Source organism: Dipodomys merriami, unplaced genomic scaffold (assembly GCF_024711535.1).
Source record: "Dipodomys merriami isolate MVZ:Mamm:240054 unplaced genomic scaffold, mDipMer1.0.p SCAF_8, whole genome shotgun sequence".
Classification (NCBI taxonomy): Eukaryota; Metazoa; Chordata; class Mammalia; order Rodentia; family Heteromyidae; genus Dipodomys; species Dipodomys merriami.
The window spans coordinates 23,608,654-23,625,335 of NW_027206401.1; the positions used below are offsets into that span (position 1 = coordinate 23,608,654).

The 16,682-nt window shown below is 38.6% G+C and overlaps 1 protein-coding gene across 1 annotated transcript in view; it reads left to right on the top strand.

Moving 5' to 3' along the window:
• The window catches only part of Stx7 (syntaxin 7), a 34,565-nt gene that overhangs the window by 1,961 nt on the left and 15,922 nt on the right, over positions 1 to 16,682 (top strand). The window contains exon 2 of the mRNA XM_070010995.1: positions 4,893 to 5,043. Coding sequence (XP_069867096.1) covers positions 4,959 to 5,043 — 85 coding nt within the window. The 5' untranslated portion in view covers positions 4,893 to 4,958. The remainder of the gene's footprint in view (positions 1 to 4,892; positions 5,044 to 16,682) is intronic.

Consider the following 16,682-nt stretch of genomic DNA (forward strand, 5'->3'; position numbering starts at 1 on the left):
CTGCATAGGTAGTTATTCTTTGTACAGACATTTGTTTAGCACCTGTCATGTAGCCAAGTATGAAGACTAGAACAGGTCCACAATACTGACAATCACATCTCTCCCCTTTTTAAAGGACATGGTAAAGAGAAATTCATTATTTTATCTAATGTTTATGATTAAGAAAATGAAACTGACCTCTTCCTTTTCTTAGGCTAGATGTATGAAGTTTATGCTTACTGAAATCTTAAGGATGCCATACTAGTGACTAGGAGAAGTTTGAAACTCCAAATTCTATATTCCCTTTGTTCCTTCTTGAGAAAGAAGCAGCCTTGAGAATACTCTTATTATAAGTATTTCACTTTGATCTTCCTTCCCCTTCTTCCTCTTTATAATGCTCATATATCTTAATAGAAATAATTACTGGGATGGTGTGTTGAACACTGCCTAATAGAACTTTCTGCCGAGAAATAGAGTATAAATGAACTGGCCATGCTGTTGGCCACCAGCCACATACAATTTCTGAACACTTGAAAGCTAGCTTATGTAACTTTGATTTAACTTAGTTTTCATTTTTTTAGCTTGTATAGGTAGTAACAGACTGTAAAGTATAGATAATAAGTTATGATAATTATCCTGATCAGCGACACTAGGAATTCTACATGAGCTTTCAAGAAGAGTACTTCTGTGCATAGCAATCCAGGCTAGGGACTAGGGAGGAGTATAAGAAAGCAAACATCTGAAAAACTTAGCATTAGTTTAGCTTTCTTGCATTACCTTAAACTTTATAGTTAGCTGTTTATATATTCATTTATCTATATATTTTTGTGGTAAAGTTGGCCATTTGGCTTGCTTACTTCTCATACTGCATAAGGAGAGCCAACCATTGTTGCCTTTTAGGTATCATTTATTGCAACCATTGTTGCCTTTTAGGTATCATTTATTAGTAAAACAATTCAGAAAAGATGTGTACTATTCAACAGTGTTGCCTTGATCAACTCACATAGTTATCCTAATTTAGGGATTATAGATAGCCAAACCTCATATAGGTCTGCAGAAGGGTAGAACACTTGGCTTTTTCAGTTGAGTTGATTCATCTGTACTTTTGTGACGCAGGAAGCAGTATAGTCTAATGTTTAAGAACATAAGGCCTAAGTTTAGTTTCAAATTTTGCCTCTTTGGCTTATGTTTAGTAACTTCCTTCTTCTAATTATGCCTCGGTTTCCTCATCTGAAAATCACTATGGTAATTATACTGACCTCCTAGGCATTTTGTAAAAACCAAGAAAATGAATGTTAAAAGCACAGTATGTAGAAATAAGTCCTTTTGCAAATTGCTTTTCACTCTTCACTCATAACTAGGCTGAAGTATAAATTGACAGGACTGTGATGACACTCTCTGGTTGGGTTGGGGGGGCGGGAGGGAGGTGTTGGCGGGGGGGGGGGGGGTGAGGGGGAGGGGAGAACAGGCTGCTGGTGGCTATGTGGTTGTATACCTCTGATGCAGGCCTTGCAGTCACAAGCGCATTATCAGAACTTTCCTGTGTTGTGTAGGGAAGTGGTTCCTGGTTGTGTTATCTCATTTTAATCCTGGCAAAAGGCCCAGATGCTAAGTGTCTTGCCCAAGGTAGAGATTTCCAGTTGCCCATTGCATTGGCAGCTCATCAGGCAGATGATAAATTACAGTGTGTCTCAACCACATGTTAGACACTAGAAAGAAAAGAGGATAACTTTGAGACATGGATGGGAGATTCACTTGTTTCCATGGTTGAAATGGAGCCATGCAGGTGGCAAAGCCCCTAAGGGAGTTCATTAATAAGAAACATTTTCTCATTGACAGTGTGTTTGTGTTGGTTCATAAGCAGTTTTTCTAGAGATATAATTGGAAAAAGAAAGAAGGTGAGATAATCATTGAGTGAAAAAAATATTGTCTTCATCAACATGGTGGAATACTACCTGGCAGTGAAAAGGAATGTGGTACTGATACTACAACACAGTTGAGCCTTGAAAACATGAAGAGATAAAAGCCACCCACAAAGAACATATTTAAAGAACATATGTGTACAATCCCAATTTGTACAGATATACAGAATGGCAAACTTATAAAGCCATAAAGTAGACTGGCAGTGTCCTTGGCTGAGGTTGGGAAGAAATCCAGGATGGGTTTGGGTTTGGTTTTTGCAGTAGTAAAAATGTTCTCAAAAGTGTTATGGTGCTAGCTACACAACTGTGTTACTATTTTAAAAGTTAATTGGATTGTGCACTTTAAGTGGAGGAATTGTGTGATATTTGAATGATAGATTAATAAAGATTTTTATTTTTAAAAAGTTTATTAGCAGAAATGAATGAAGGAGCTTTATTGTTAGATTTATAGCATGTATAAAGTACACTTTGATCAAATTCCTCCCAGCCATATTACTGACTCTTTTACACTACTGACCCTTTTAAATCATTTTGGGGGGTTTATAATACTATTTCCTTAGATTCATTTAATATGCTGCTATAAGCACCATGCCTACCACCCTCTTCTATGCCTTCCTCACTGCTGATTACCTTCCTGCCTAGTCCCACTTATAAAGCCATGTCATATTATTTTCTTTTTGAGTCTACATTCTGCTGTATATTGGGTAAAACATACATCCTTATGAATGCTATTCTTGTTTTATAAAGGATGCAAAATTGAGAGATCCAGTTGGTGGTTTGTAGGATGCTCAAAATGTCAACGTGATTGATTCCTCAGTTCTAGACTTGTTCTGTTTGAGCCACAGCTCTTCAAGCGGCTGCAGGCCCAAGCCCAAGGCTTCCTTGAGGAAAATTAAATTACATCAATCTGGGGTCTTTCTCTCTCTCTCTCTTTCTCTCTTTCTCTGTCTCTCTGTCTCTCTGACTCAGTTCAGAGATAAAGTAAACCCATGGAACATAAAAATGAAGAGCATCTAAAAGTTCCCAGGTCTCTTAGATAGCCCTGCACATTGCAACCTGCACCCGAGTCCCATGCATGGAAGCGGTACTGTGTTTCAGTCTCAACAATTTGGCTGTTGTACTTCCTCCCTCCCTGTCCCTTAGGACAAAGATACAGCCAACTCCATATCCTGAGGTTCTTTATCTGTAGATTAAGCCAACTATGTATCAAAAATAATTCTTAATTACTTCTGGACAGAATTTGAAATTTCATCGTTCTCTGAACAATACAGTAGAGCAATTCTTTACAAAATATTAACCTTGCACTGGGCGTTGTAAGTAATGTAGTGATTATTTAAAGTATAGAGGAAAATGCTTGTAGGATACCACAAATACTGTTCCAGTTTATGTAAGATACTTGAGCATATTACTATCATTGGGGTCTCTTTTTTCCTCCTAGCATAGTAATCTCCAGTTCCTTATTGTAGCATATTCAAATTAAACCTAGGAACAAGGCCTTCCCTCTTCTGTGACAACAGAGTACTGTTGTAGCAAGCTTGAGTAGCTCTGGAATCGGAACCCTAGGGTTAAATCCCACCTCCACCGGTGAGTGGGTTATTACTTTGGACAAGTTACTGAATCTTTAGAAGCTATCATTTGTTCATCATTGGAAGAATTACACTGTTTAAAGAAGAGGTGGTTAAGTTAGACACTATTTCTCATTTTACAATATGTAGCAAATGTTAGGTCATTTCTCTTCCTTCTTTGTTGCCTCCCATTTATCCCAGCCATGAACTGTTAGATGCTGACCAGGAACCTTTCCTTCCTTTGGTATGCAGGTGTCTGCCCTGCTCCTCCTGCCTCACCTTGGTTCTCCAGTGCAGTCATATCTAATTATTGCAATCTTAACTTTCAGTTCCACAAAGACTTTCTAGACAAGAGTAGTGGTATTTTCTTTTATGTAGTCCATCACTTTTGCCTATCACATGACCATATATTGATTTATATTGGATTTCATTGGTTGACATATCTTTTCCTTTCTCCTAAATGACAAGCTTGATTTGAGCACATGTTTTTGTTTGTTTTTGAGACAGGGTCTTGCTATGTCATCTAGATTCAGATACTGTGTCTTTATGTCTTGTTTATTTTGTTTAATATATCCCAGGTGCTTCTTTTAATGGTGGGGCATGTAGCAGGCTTTCAGTAGAGTTGGCTTATATACATTGTCCCTGACAACTTTGCAATATTCCCATGTAACTTATTGAAAGATGAGTATGGAAGTAGGTGCTACTTTTTGTTATGTACAACAGCACCCCTTTACAACCTTTCAAAGCCCTGAGTGGTATGGTGTGCATTGAAGAAGGAAGAAACTTTATCTTCCCTTCCTCTTGTAGCAGCATCCCAACCTTGCCTTCTACCCTGAGATGCCAGCTGCTGCAGAAGAGTGATCCAGTCTCCTTGCTTTGTCAGAAAAAGTGTCATGAATGCGTTATAGGACATTGTTTCTCTTATCAGTTGCTGATAAGAGACCTGCTACTCATGTGTTCCTGACCTGCTTCATGTTTGTTACATTAGATAGAATGAAATTTCTGGGGTAGCCCAAAGTTTGTGTTGTATTTGATACTTAAATATTCTAAACAAAGAGTTGTTTGAACTGTTAGAGAAATACAAATAGCATGTGAGCCTTGCCTTATATCTAGCTTGAAATTGTATTAAGAAGAAAAATATACAAACAAAATTATATATATAAAAGTCACTTAATAATTTTTCTTGGGGAGATCAGAAAGTTTCAGAAGGAATATTCCTATGGTTTGAGCTTAGCTTCTGTCATAAAACGTATTGTTGAACATGTTTAACTCTTTCCTTAAGTAATCCATTTTTTAATGGACATGTAAGTTTTGTTATTAAATGTTTTACATTGCCAGGTTTTAGCTTTGAATTCACATTGGTAATTTGGAAAATGTAAGCCATTAACTTTAATGATACATTTGTGTAATTTTTATGTTTTTTTAGGTGACTGCTTAGGAATCCACACAGTACAGCAACATCTGATGAAATTAGTCAGTGAGCAAATCAGCCATGTCTTACACTCCAGGGATTGGTGGGGACCCTACCCAGCTGGCACAACGCATCTCTTCCAACATCCAGAAGATCACACAGTGTTGTGAGTAGAGTATCACATTGATTTCACTCTTCCAGTTTTGACGGAACTAGGTACACACAGCGGAGGTTCATAAAACCAGTGATTGAGAGAGAGAGGAACATTCCTCTAAGAACATATTGTAAAAAGTAGAACTCTTTGGAATGAATGTAAAAGATAATTATAATGGAAGAGGTAGCTCTGCATTTTCCTGTAGAGTACGAGGACAAGCATGGAATACACGATTTCATTATTGAAATGAAGATTTAAAAAGATGATTTATATTTGCTTTAAACCCTTCTGATTCTCAGTGAGATTGAAGAATATAGGTTTATTAACAAAATTTGACTTGGTATTGATTAACATAATTGCTTATAATTTTTTTGACAATTGCTGTGTGCATAATTAAGGAACAGGCAAGAAATAAGCAGGCATTTTCACTCTTTTTTTGTTGATATAACGAAATACGCAAGGATGGAAAGATTATAAAGGAAATTATTTAGCTCAGTTTGGGAAATCAAACACTTTTTTCAGGTTTTGGTGAGGGGCTCAAGGTAAAGAGATCATACGGCAAGAGAAGAGGCAAGAAAGATTGCTGAGGAAATGCCCATGGGAGTAACAAGAGCATTGGTGTCTTCCAATCACCACCCTAACACTCGCTGCCAACAACACTTTGGGACCAAACCTCAGCATGAGCTTTGGAGGGGAAAAATAAACTCAGATCATAATAGCATAGGAATGTTGGAATCTAATGAGACATGTATAGAAGTTAATAACATGAATTCCCCACAGATTATCCCTTGCTACACTTGTCAGAGACAGTTCATTAAAAAATTATTGTTACTCAGACTGTCTATACAAGTTAAAGGAAATCATTATTGTAGATTAGAGCCTACAGCTTTGTTTTTTGGTAAATTTTTAATTTCTTAAAAATGTGTGTTTTTTTTTTTTTTTTGCCAGTGTGGGGCTTTAACTCAGGTCTCAGGTGATGTCCGTGAGCCTCTTTGTGTTCAAGGCTAGTGGGCTACCACTTGAGCCACAGCACCACTTCCAGTTTTTGAATAGTTAATTGGTGATAAGAGTCTCACAGGTACATTTCTGCCCAGGCTGGTCTCAAACTGCAATCCTCAGAGCTCAGCCTCCTGAGTAGCTGGGATTACAGGTATGAGCCACTGGTGCTCGGTATTTTTAATTTCTTAATCACACACCACAGGTTATTCTAGTCATCTTACTTGTCAGTATTTAGCCATTAGGACATTTTTTGAGAATATATTTTTTTTTACCAGAATATTAACATCATGCTGAAATACAGAATGTCTTCAAGTGATCATAGTGTTTTGTAATTACTAACTTCCTAACAGTTATGAATCTACCTGAATGGCTTAAATGAGATGCCAATGTGTTTTGGACCCAAATGATACAACATTAGATTATAGATCCTTTTAGAATGGTACCAAAATACCCAACCGCGTGAAATAACCCTTATTCAGAACTGGAGTTAATTGATCTTTTCCTTATCTAGTAGAGGAGCATGGAATTGAATAGCACTGTAACGTCTTCCACAGCAGGCAGTGTAAGAATGTTTCATCAAGACTTCCAGTCTGTTAGACACTGGTGGCTCATGCCTGGAATCTTAGCTACTTAGGAGGCTGAGATCTGAGGGTATGGTTCATAGCCAGCCTGGGCAGAAAAGTCTGAGACTCTTATTTCTATGTATCCAGCAAAAAGTCAGAAATGGAAGTATCGCTCAAGTGTTAGAGTGCCAGTCTTGAGCAAAAAAACAAACAACAAAACAAGAGAGAGGGCAAGGCCCAGTAACAACAGACCAAGGAAAAAATAATAGAGAGACAGGCGGAGAGACTTGTTCAGTGTGTCCCACAACATGAGCTTGGACCCTGCCTTGCTTTTCCAGCTGTAGTTATGTTCTGAGTTTGGTCCCAAAGGAGACTTTCCTGTTTATGACTCTCTTGCTTCTAGTTATGCTGGGTTATGTCAGATAACTAACTCTACCTATCCGTGTGAAAAATAAGAGAGCTTATAATACACATATAATTTACACATGTGAAAAATCATCTCTGTCAAGGTAGCCTTCCTCCTAGGAATAGGAATTGGACATATCTCCTGTGCTTGCAGTGCTCAATGTTGTCAGGAGTTCCAGGAAGAGGATGAAGAAGGCTTGTAATGCACTGATTGTAGATGCCATAAGGTGGATGCATTAGATATTGTATGTAGATCTGAAGTAGGAGATACTGGCTAACTTCAATAAGGTATTACTCTCAAAATACAGTTGATCTAGCCAGATAAGAAGTGGTAATTAGGCCAGAATTGAATGGTCATAGCATGGTTTATAGAATACAACTACGATGGAATCGAAGGAAATTTTTGATTGTGTAGGGGTATCCCCCAACTACTCTGTATTTATAGCTATTAAGAAGATAGGGATCATGAAACCAAGAGAAGGATGCTATTCAGGATACAGGAGCCATGATTCTACATGAACTCTCTACCTGTGTTCAAAGCTCAGCTTGAGAAGGAGGAAGGGCTTTTGAAGAATCTAAGTCTTTAAGGGATGCCTTTGCCCTCAGGATAAGTAAGAGCACAGTTACTGTAAGTGACCAGAAATTGCTCAGGTACTTTTCAGGTCTGTCATTCCGAGTTTTAAACATTGCAATAATGGTTTAGAGTGACTTTCACTTTTGGTAATTCTATCTTGATTTATTAAATTACAAATTATTCTTTGGGCATTTCTTATATGCTGGATCTGTTTTCAGACGGTAGGCATCCAGTAGTAAATGAAATCTAAAGGGTCCCGATATCATGTAATTTAGAACAGAGTCAGGAGTGACAGATGATACAAAGATGAATAAGCAATGCAGTAGCCTTTTTGAAGACAGTCCAGTTAGAGTGCGACTGGTGAGAGGTCAAGTATTGGAGCTGCTACCTTAGCTTAGAGGCTCCTCATGGAATTGAAGGCATGCTGGTGATGAGGAGATGCAGGAAAGAGCATTTTGGAAGGTATTGCTGGTAATGAAAACCCTCAAGTAGCCCAGAAGGTAGGAAAAAGAAAAAAGCATTGTGTCCAAAGTCCAGCACTGGAAATGAAAGTGGATAGAGAGGAAACCTGAGAGGAGGCTGAGTGAGTCACCTTGGGCTGTGTAGGCTGCATGAGCAGTTTAGATTGCATTCTAAAAGGCAGCGGAGAACACTGGAAGCTTTTAAGCAGGGAGGAGACACGTAAGTCCACTTCGCAAAGATTGTGTTGGGTACTATTTGAAAAATAGACTAGCTGAATGGGGGCATAACTGGTGGCTGCAGAAATCAGTTGAGAAGACATTGGCTTGTCACCTTTAATAGCAATCAGGATGGAGAGCAGTAAAAGTGTGTTTTGGAGCCAGCAGGACTATTGAGGAGAGTCACCTGTGGTTGGGAAAGAAACAAGGAATCATAACTGCAGGACTTTTGCATTGAGTAACTAAGTAGATGGACAGAAAAAAATCCTTGAGACTATCTGCACCAAAAGAAAGGGAAGAGCCTAAGAAGGACTGAATAAGGAGATAAGAATAAAAGCAAGATACACTGGATTAGTAAGTTTCAAGAATGTTGAGGAATCTTCTGTATCTAATGCTGCTGAAGGACAAAGATAAAGTCGAGAATTGGATTTCACAAAGTCCTAACATTGACCAGATTGGTTTCCTGTCCATATGCCAAGTGCAGAGGGAGAAGGAATTGTTTTATCCATCTGAAAAGATTTCACAGAATTCTGCTTATGCTATGGACTGCTTTGCTACATCTTTCTGCTAAGGAGGCTGAAAACCTTTTACCAGATTTTCATATGTCCTGCCAGATTAGGGATTGCTCCATTTGAGAAAAAGAACAAGTGATAACAGCATTTAGTAGGTAATTACTAGACTCTGTCATGGAATAGAGCGAGGGTCAGAAGAGTAGTTGGCTGCACTTTGCTACCCAGAAAAGCCAGATTATAAGGAGAGTAGAATTGCAAAAGAAATGGCAGTGAGTGGATGAGTGGTTTGCCGCTGTAGGAAGTGTGGAGTGATACACCAGTGTGGTGTAGATGGGTAGAAACATGGTGGGCAAGGAGAGCAGAGCTCTTTTGTGAGTGGCTATGTTTTTAAGGGAAATACGAGGCAAAAGCACCACATCTAGTATGATTAGGAAATAGAGGCTTATGGAAAGAAGAGAGAGTGGACTAGGTACATTTTTAGCTTTAGATTGGGTGATCTGTTAAAATCTATCTTACTCTCCTGATAAGGATTGTACAGAAGTCATGTGGAAGTGAAAGGTGGAAGTGTGAAATTTCAGTTCACTTTTCTCTCTTGTCTGCTAATGCTATTAATACAGGATGGATGTGATTGAATAAAAGGATGGGGCACCACAGTTAGGGGCGAGCATTTACATTTTTGAATTTGTGTCAAGGCAAATGATCTGATTCTACAAAAAAATCTAAAGGTTAAAGACTTCCTGAGTGTATTTAGTGGAAAAAATTTATTTTTGTTAGGCATCACCAGATGAAAGCTTATAAAATATTGGTCATATAAGTTAGTTTATAGCAAAGAAGAGAATATCCACCAAGAAAAAAATTTCAATTCTTAAGAGGAACCTAAGAATAACACACAGTAAGATTACAATTTTATTTTATTTTATAATTGACAGTTCCATTTTGCAAACAGGATATTAAATGTAATTTAATATTAAATGCAAAATATTAAATGTAATTTTTGTTGCAGTTGAATCACCTTTAAAGACAATCTATAGTATCAAGCTTTTGACTCATTAGTAAAGGCTTTAAACCCTATTCTACTGATGTAATTTATAGTAAACAGAATATTTAGACAAATTTTTACATTAATAATATGTAATAGGCATGTATTATATATTCCTATTCTATACTTATATCAAAATGTGATTTTTAAAGAATAAATTAAATTGGTGTAACAACTGGGAACTTATTCCTGATTTCTGTGTGCATTTCAGTATGGACCATTACATAACTAAACAAATATTTTTAACCTCTGGTAGTGTTGACGCTGTCAAGACACCTGTGCCCTCCGTGCTCCATCCTGAGCCTGCAGCGTAGACATTATTCTCGCTCAGAGCCACACCCAGCATCTAGTCATACTAATCTGGGCTTCTAGGCAACCGTCCTCAGTAGACTAGAGTTGGCATGCCAGTAAATTTGTTATCCCAGGTGTAATTTTTGTGCAGCTAAGAAATGATAATTGTGTAGCTAAAAAGTGCCTAATTAGTTTTGAAACTTTGATGTTTAGAGGTAACATTTTTATTAGTGGTAACTGGCAATGAGACATACTGTCTTCTACCTTCTGTGACATCCCTCAGTTTATTACTTGAGGCAAAATCCTACCTATGATTCATAGTATAAAGATAAACAAGCTTTTGTGGCATGCGATGTCTGAGCCTATCATTGGGGTATACCAGACAAGGATACTTTCACATGCACTGTTCATCTTTGTCTAAATGTGAACCATTGTCTTTAGAACACACAGAGAAAAGTTAAGTTTTTAAAAGAAGAACCAGTGAGCTGGTTGCTGGTGGCTCACGCCTGTAAACTTAGCTACTCAGGAGGCTGAGATCTGAGGATCGTGGTTCAAAGCCAGCCCAGCCAGGTAGGAAAGTACCTGAAACTCTTATTTCCAATAAAACACCAGAAAACTGAAAGTGGCACTGTGGCTCAAGTAGTAGAGCGCTAGCTTTGAGCTTTGAGCTGAAGGACACCGCCCAGGCCCAGAGCTCAAGCCCCATGACCGACAAAAACAAAAACAAAAACAAAAAACAACCAACATTGACATTTCTAACATAATAAAATCAGAAGTATAAGATAGAAGTATAAGGCTGGGAAGGTGGCTCAGTGGTAGATTGCTTGCCTTGCATGCATGAGGCCCTGGGTTCGATTTCTCAGCACCACATAAGCAGAAAAAAAAAAAAGCCAGAAGTGGCGCTGTGGCTCAAGTGGTAGAGCGCTAGCCTTGAGCTGAAGAGCTGAGGGACAGTGCCCAGACCGAGTTCAGCCCCCACGACCGGCCCCCCTCCAAAAAAAGTATATATAATTAAGTAGCACACAGATTATTAGTATATTGTTCAATGAATTTGCCATCATACCACCATACACATCAAGAAATAGACTATTATGACGGATGACCTCATGATCACACCCCTTCCACATCCCTTTTCTTTTCACGGTTTGTGGAACCTGTCTGAGTAGCTGTAGGCCATTTGCACCTTGACACATGACTGCACTGACGGGAAGCAGGTGTCTTGGCTTCTGCAAACTTTTCTTTAGAAAGCAGCCACAGAAGTCAACTAATTTTCCTCAGGATTGAGAGGTGTCTTTTCCCCACACTGGATTGGTCCTTGGAGATGAGAAGGCTGTTTATAAGAAAAAGAAATGTAGAACACATCCCCCTCCCTCTTGAATGCTGTCTGTAGGATTTACTTCTATTACCACACATCTGAAAATAACTGGGTATTTTTCTCCTTTAAGGAGAAAACTCCAGTAGCTAGCTTCACTTTCATTACTTATTTTCTCCTTCCTAAATTGTTGATATGATGTACAGATAGGTATGAAACTCATTTCTTATCCAGTGGAGTTTTGATGGTGAGTGACAGGTTTTCCTCTCAGTGACTTTCCTTCGTGGTTGAACATGATGGCTGTTTGTGAAGGAATGTGGGTGAATGCTTCCTGTTCATTTTATAAATTAAATATGTAATCCGTGGTGCCAGGTGCTTCAGGAAGCTTTTCCCTTCACTGTTCCCGGCTAAACCATCGAGGCATGGACTTTCTTAACCCTGGTTTGTAAAAGCCCTTATATTTTGGTAGTTGGTGACTTCCCTCCATCTAAGTGCCAGTCCTATGGTGCTGCATGCCAGCTTGTCCATTTCTCTTCATCTGTTCTCTTCGGTTTCCTTAGATGACTGCAGCCTGTAAATTATTCTCCCTGCTTCCCTTCACGTCTGTCCACAGTCTTCTTCACAAAGTAGCTGAGACGAACTTTTAAAACTATAAATTAAATCATGTCACCTTACAGCTTAAAACTCACCACTATAGTATTTGTAGTCAAATGTGAATACCCACCATGCCTATAACATTTTCTAGTCAGATCCGTTTCTCTCTGACATACACCAGGCCTTTCTGCTTCTTGAGGTGACATTTCCCCCACAAAGCCTTTGCACTTGCTCCTCTTTGCTTCAGATGTCTTCCTAGATGTAATGGGCTTCCTAGTCATGTAATGGGCTTCTGCTAGGCATTATTTCTCTCAGCACAAAAGTCAGCTCTTTAGCAATAACTTCCCTGAACAGCCATTTTGTTTCCTTCAGTTATTTCCTCACCAGCTTGGTTTTTATATAATGCCTCTATCAAAGTCCTATTATTGCTACTTTTTTGTGTGTTCCCTGCTGAAATGTCAGTCGCTAGGGAAGTGTTTTGATATGTCTTAGCTACAAAAGTATTTACACGTGATTTTTTAATGAAAGTAAGCTCATGCTATGTGTATTTTTTGTTGCTTGTTTGTATTTCTTTATAGTGGCTGGATTTTTTTTAAATTATTATTAACTAGTCCTTTGTTAATGGACATTTTATTCTAAGACTGTGTGTTAGAAATTTGGGGAGTTTGCCAGTGTGTTTTCTTCACAAATGAATCTCTGAGCTCTGTTTAGGTCAAGCGTAGTGCTGACCATGGGATCAAAGTTCCCAGATGAGTGGGATAAAGCCACACTCTGCAAAGGCCAGGCCTTCATTACTTTTGCTTCCAATTCACCTTGGAGCAGGTGAATGTGGTGGGTCCCTGCAGTAAAATAAGAGCACTGAATATCTTTGCTAAGACATACAGCTTGAAGTATTCTGGGCCTTTGGATCCAAGTTATTGTTTATGTAGAAGTCTTCAGATGGCTTGTTTTATTGTTGAGCACCAGAATTAACCACAGAATTAACCCTTTGTTAATCTACAGTAGCATGAAACTACCCTAAATTTCTACTTTGTTCACCTTTCTGCCTTTGAAGTATCTTGGAAGAAAATCAAGAAGCACTTTAACACATTCTGTATTTGTGACTGCGTTGCAAAAGTGGACATGTCTTGCAGGAATTCTGTTCTGGGAAGCAGACTGCACTTAGAAAACCACAGACATGGCCTCTGAAGGCAGAAGCTTCCAGAGAACTTCTCCACTCTAGACTTGAATAGAAATCCCACAGCTTGTATCAATGCTTTGACCACCAGGATGATAACCTGCTTCCTGTTCAAGTCACAAGACAGAGCAGGAGACAAGAGAGCACATTGTAAAATAGCCATGATTATTTCAGTAGCTCTTTCAGATTCTCCAGGAAGTGTTTCCTCTTGTGATAAGCTCTGTAGAGTTGCAGCATACTTCTGTTCATATACTAAACAGACCGAGTTTACATGATTTTGCTTAGAACACTTTTTCTGGATAATTTACATAATTTTCAACTGACTAGATATTGTAAACGATACCTTTACCTCTGAACCTGTTCAGTGAGCTTGGGTCCAACTCTAAACTTACTAATCATAGAGTCTGTATACAGAGACTTCTAGCATTTCCTAAGTTTTCACGTGATTCATCTTGTTTACTACTCTAAATCTTTAATATAGTTAGAGAGGTTAAGAAAAGTTTGTTCCTTTTAACGTTGAAGTAGTTTTTTCTTTTTTGTCTTTTCTTCTTTTTTTAACTAGTTCATTACACATGTGTCTCTGATGTGCACCTGGTACATACAGATCACTGTCAGTAGCTGAATCTCCTGTGAGACATAACTTTTTAAAAATTTTATTTTATTGTAAAGATGCTGTGCAGAGGGATTATAGTTACATGAGTAAGGCAATGAGCACATTATTTGTTCATCATTGTTACTCCTTCCCCTGTTGCTCTCCCACTATTCCTTCCCTCCCCTCCCCCTCCCCCCCCCCCCCCCCCCCCCCGCCACGGATGTTGCGAAGTTCATTTCCAATATACTGTCTGTGGATTTCATTGTTGCAGTGGGTCATCCTGTGTCCTTGTTTCAGCTTGTTGTTATTCCCCTTCCCTTCTACAGATTACACAAATGTATATACAAGATGCAGGTTACCAAAATCAAGGACAGTGACAACAGGGGATATACCATAGCGAAGAACATACAAAGGAAACAAAAAAAATCACACAGTACATTGAAAACAACCACAAAGACCTCTTGTTTCCATGTACTGGGGTTTGACATTTCACTTAGCATCATCTTATATGGTCATATGTACATAGCTTTTGAGCTTTTCAGCTCATCTGATAAAATTATCCTATATGTAAACTAATTGCAAATAAGGGAAACCATGGGACCTAAATTTCTTTGGGACTGGCTTTCTTCGTTTAATACGATTTTTTCCCCAAGTCTTTCCATTTCCTAACAAATGGGGCAGTGTCATTCTTTCTGATGGAGGCATATAATTCATAGATAGATAGATAGATCTATATGTATCACATTTTCTTGATCCACTCATCTACTGAGGGACATCTAGGTTGGTTCCATATCTTAGCTATGGTGAATAATGCTAGGATAAACATAGTTGTGCTGGTAGCTTTAGTATGGCCTTGTTTGTTTTCATTTGGATAAATGCCCAGAAGTGGGATTGCTGGGTCATAGGGGAACTCTATGTGGAGTCTTTTGAGGAGCCTCCATACTGCTTTCCAAAGTGATTGAACAAGTTTACACTCCCACCAACAATTCAGTAGGGCTCCCTTTGGCTATATCCCTTCTAGCATCTGTTGTTATTAGATTTCTTGATTATAGCCATTCTAATTGCATTTCTTTTATGGCTAGAGAAGTTGAGCATTTCTTCATGTGTCTATTGGCCAGTCTTATTTCTTCAGAGAAGACTCTCTTGAAATCTTTAGTCCACTTGTTAATGGGGCAGTTGTTTCTTTGAGGATTTGTTTTTGGAAGGTTTAATTTTTTGAGTTCTAAGTATATTTTAGATATGAGACCCTTGTCTGTTGTATGGCTAGTGAAGATCTTCTCCCAGTCCGTGGGCTTTCTATTGATCTTGCTAGCTATGTCCTTTACCATGCAGAAGCTCTGCAGTTTCATGCATGTCTTATTCCAACTGGTACTACCATTACTATCTCTACAATTCTCATAGCATATTGTGGAATAAGTTATTTTATCCTCAAGCATGCGGCTATTAAGATACAGTAGGAATATTCTTATTGTTCATTTTTAACTTTCCGAAGAAAACCGTAAACTTCCTACTTCTTTTTTTTTTATCAAGCTCTTACTGTATCCAGTACAAAACGCTTCTACACTGTTCTCCAAGTTCCTGACTGAAATAAGTAGGTTCACTGTGTGTGACGGTTGAAGCAGTTATAGTTTGGAGAGATTAGGTAAGTTGCTCCAAACCAGCATACAGGAAAGGAAATCAAGTTGATTCTTAAGATGGCTTGATAGTTGGTTTCAAACTGTTCTTCCTCTATGAGGAGTGTGAGACTGAGCTAGAATTAAAAAATTTACTATTACAGTTTTTTTGAGATTGTTGCAATGACTTGGTTATTTTGTATTGAGTAGAGGTGTTTTCTGCTAAACAGACAGGTAGGTTGGCTATTTAAGGATGCTGTGTCAGGGCCAGTCTGCAGCCCAGAATGCTCACTGTCATCTAGGACATGCTTCAGATATCTGCAGTCCTAGATCCCAACAGGCCTGCAGTTTTATCATCACCTCTCCCCACAAAAAGGAACACCACCTCCCACACCCCCTCCCCCCCAAAGGAAAACCCAAATCTGTCCTAGACGGTATTGTTTCTTAAGATTTCCACTAGATGGCAGCAAACTCCCACAGAGCAGGTTGACTCTTCAATGCTGACCATGAGGAACCAGGAGACTGGAAATAGTATTATCTTTTTGTTATGAAAAACAAAGTGTATTCTTTAAACCTGCCTTCCTGGAAGTAGTTATGCAAAGAATAAAAAGTTGTGGATAATGCAAAATAATTTTATTCTTCTAGACTACATTTTGCTCCCTTAATCTTTACCTATTCAATAACTGTTTCTTAAAGAAGTTGTTTTAGGCTAAAGAATCTCTTTTATAATTTGAAAATTATGTCTTTTTTTTTATTTAATTTTATTTTATTTGTGAACATACTGTACAGAGGAGTTACAATTACATGGGCAGGATAATGCGTACATTTCTTACCAAGCATTGCAGCCTCCTCCTTTGTTTACCCTTCACATCCCTTCCCAGCCTCCCCCCTCCCCCCCAATCCCAATCCTTCTCCTTTCCCCCCCTTCCCCCCCCCCCCCCCCCCCCGCACCGATGTTGTTAAGCTCATTTTGGACATGACCACTTGTACTTCTCATTGTTGCAACAGGTCCACCTGTATCCTTAAACAACTGGTTTTTCCCCATCTCCTCCACAAGTTATACTGACATCAAATATAGTGAAAGCAGGGGTTATACTGTGGGGGAAGGACATACAAAGCAACGAAGAGATAATCTTATAAATGCATTAGAAACACATGCATGAAAGAAAAAAACATTAAAATACATATCTAAGGGTTCATTTTCCTGACATCACATTGTCTGACCTTTTCCGCTTGACTCATACATATACTAGATATTACAAATAAGGGAAACCATGGGACCTATGTTTCTTTGGGCCTGGCT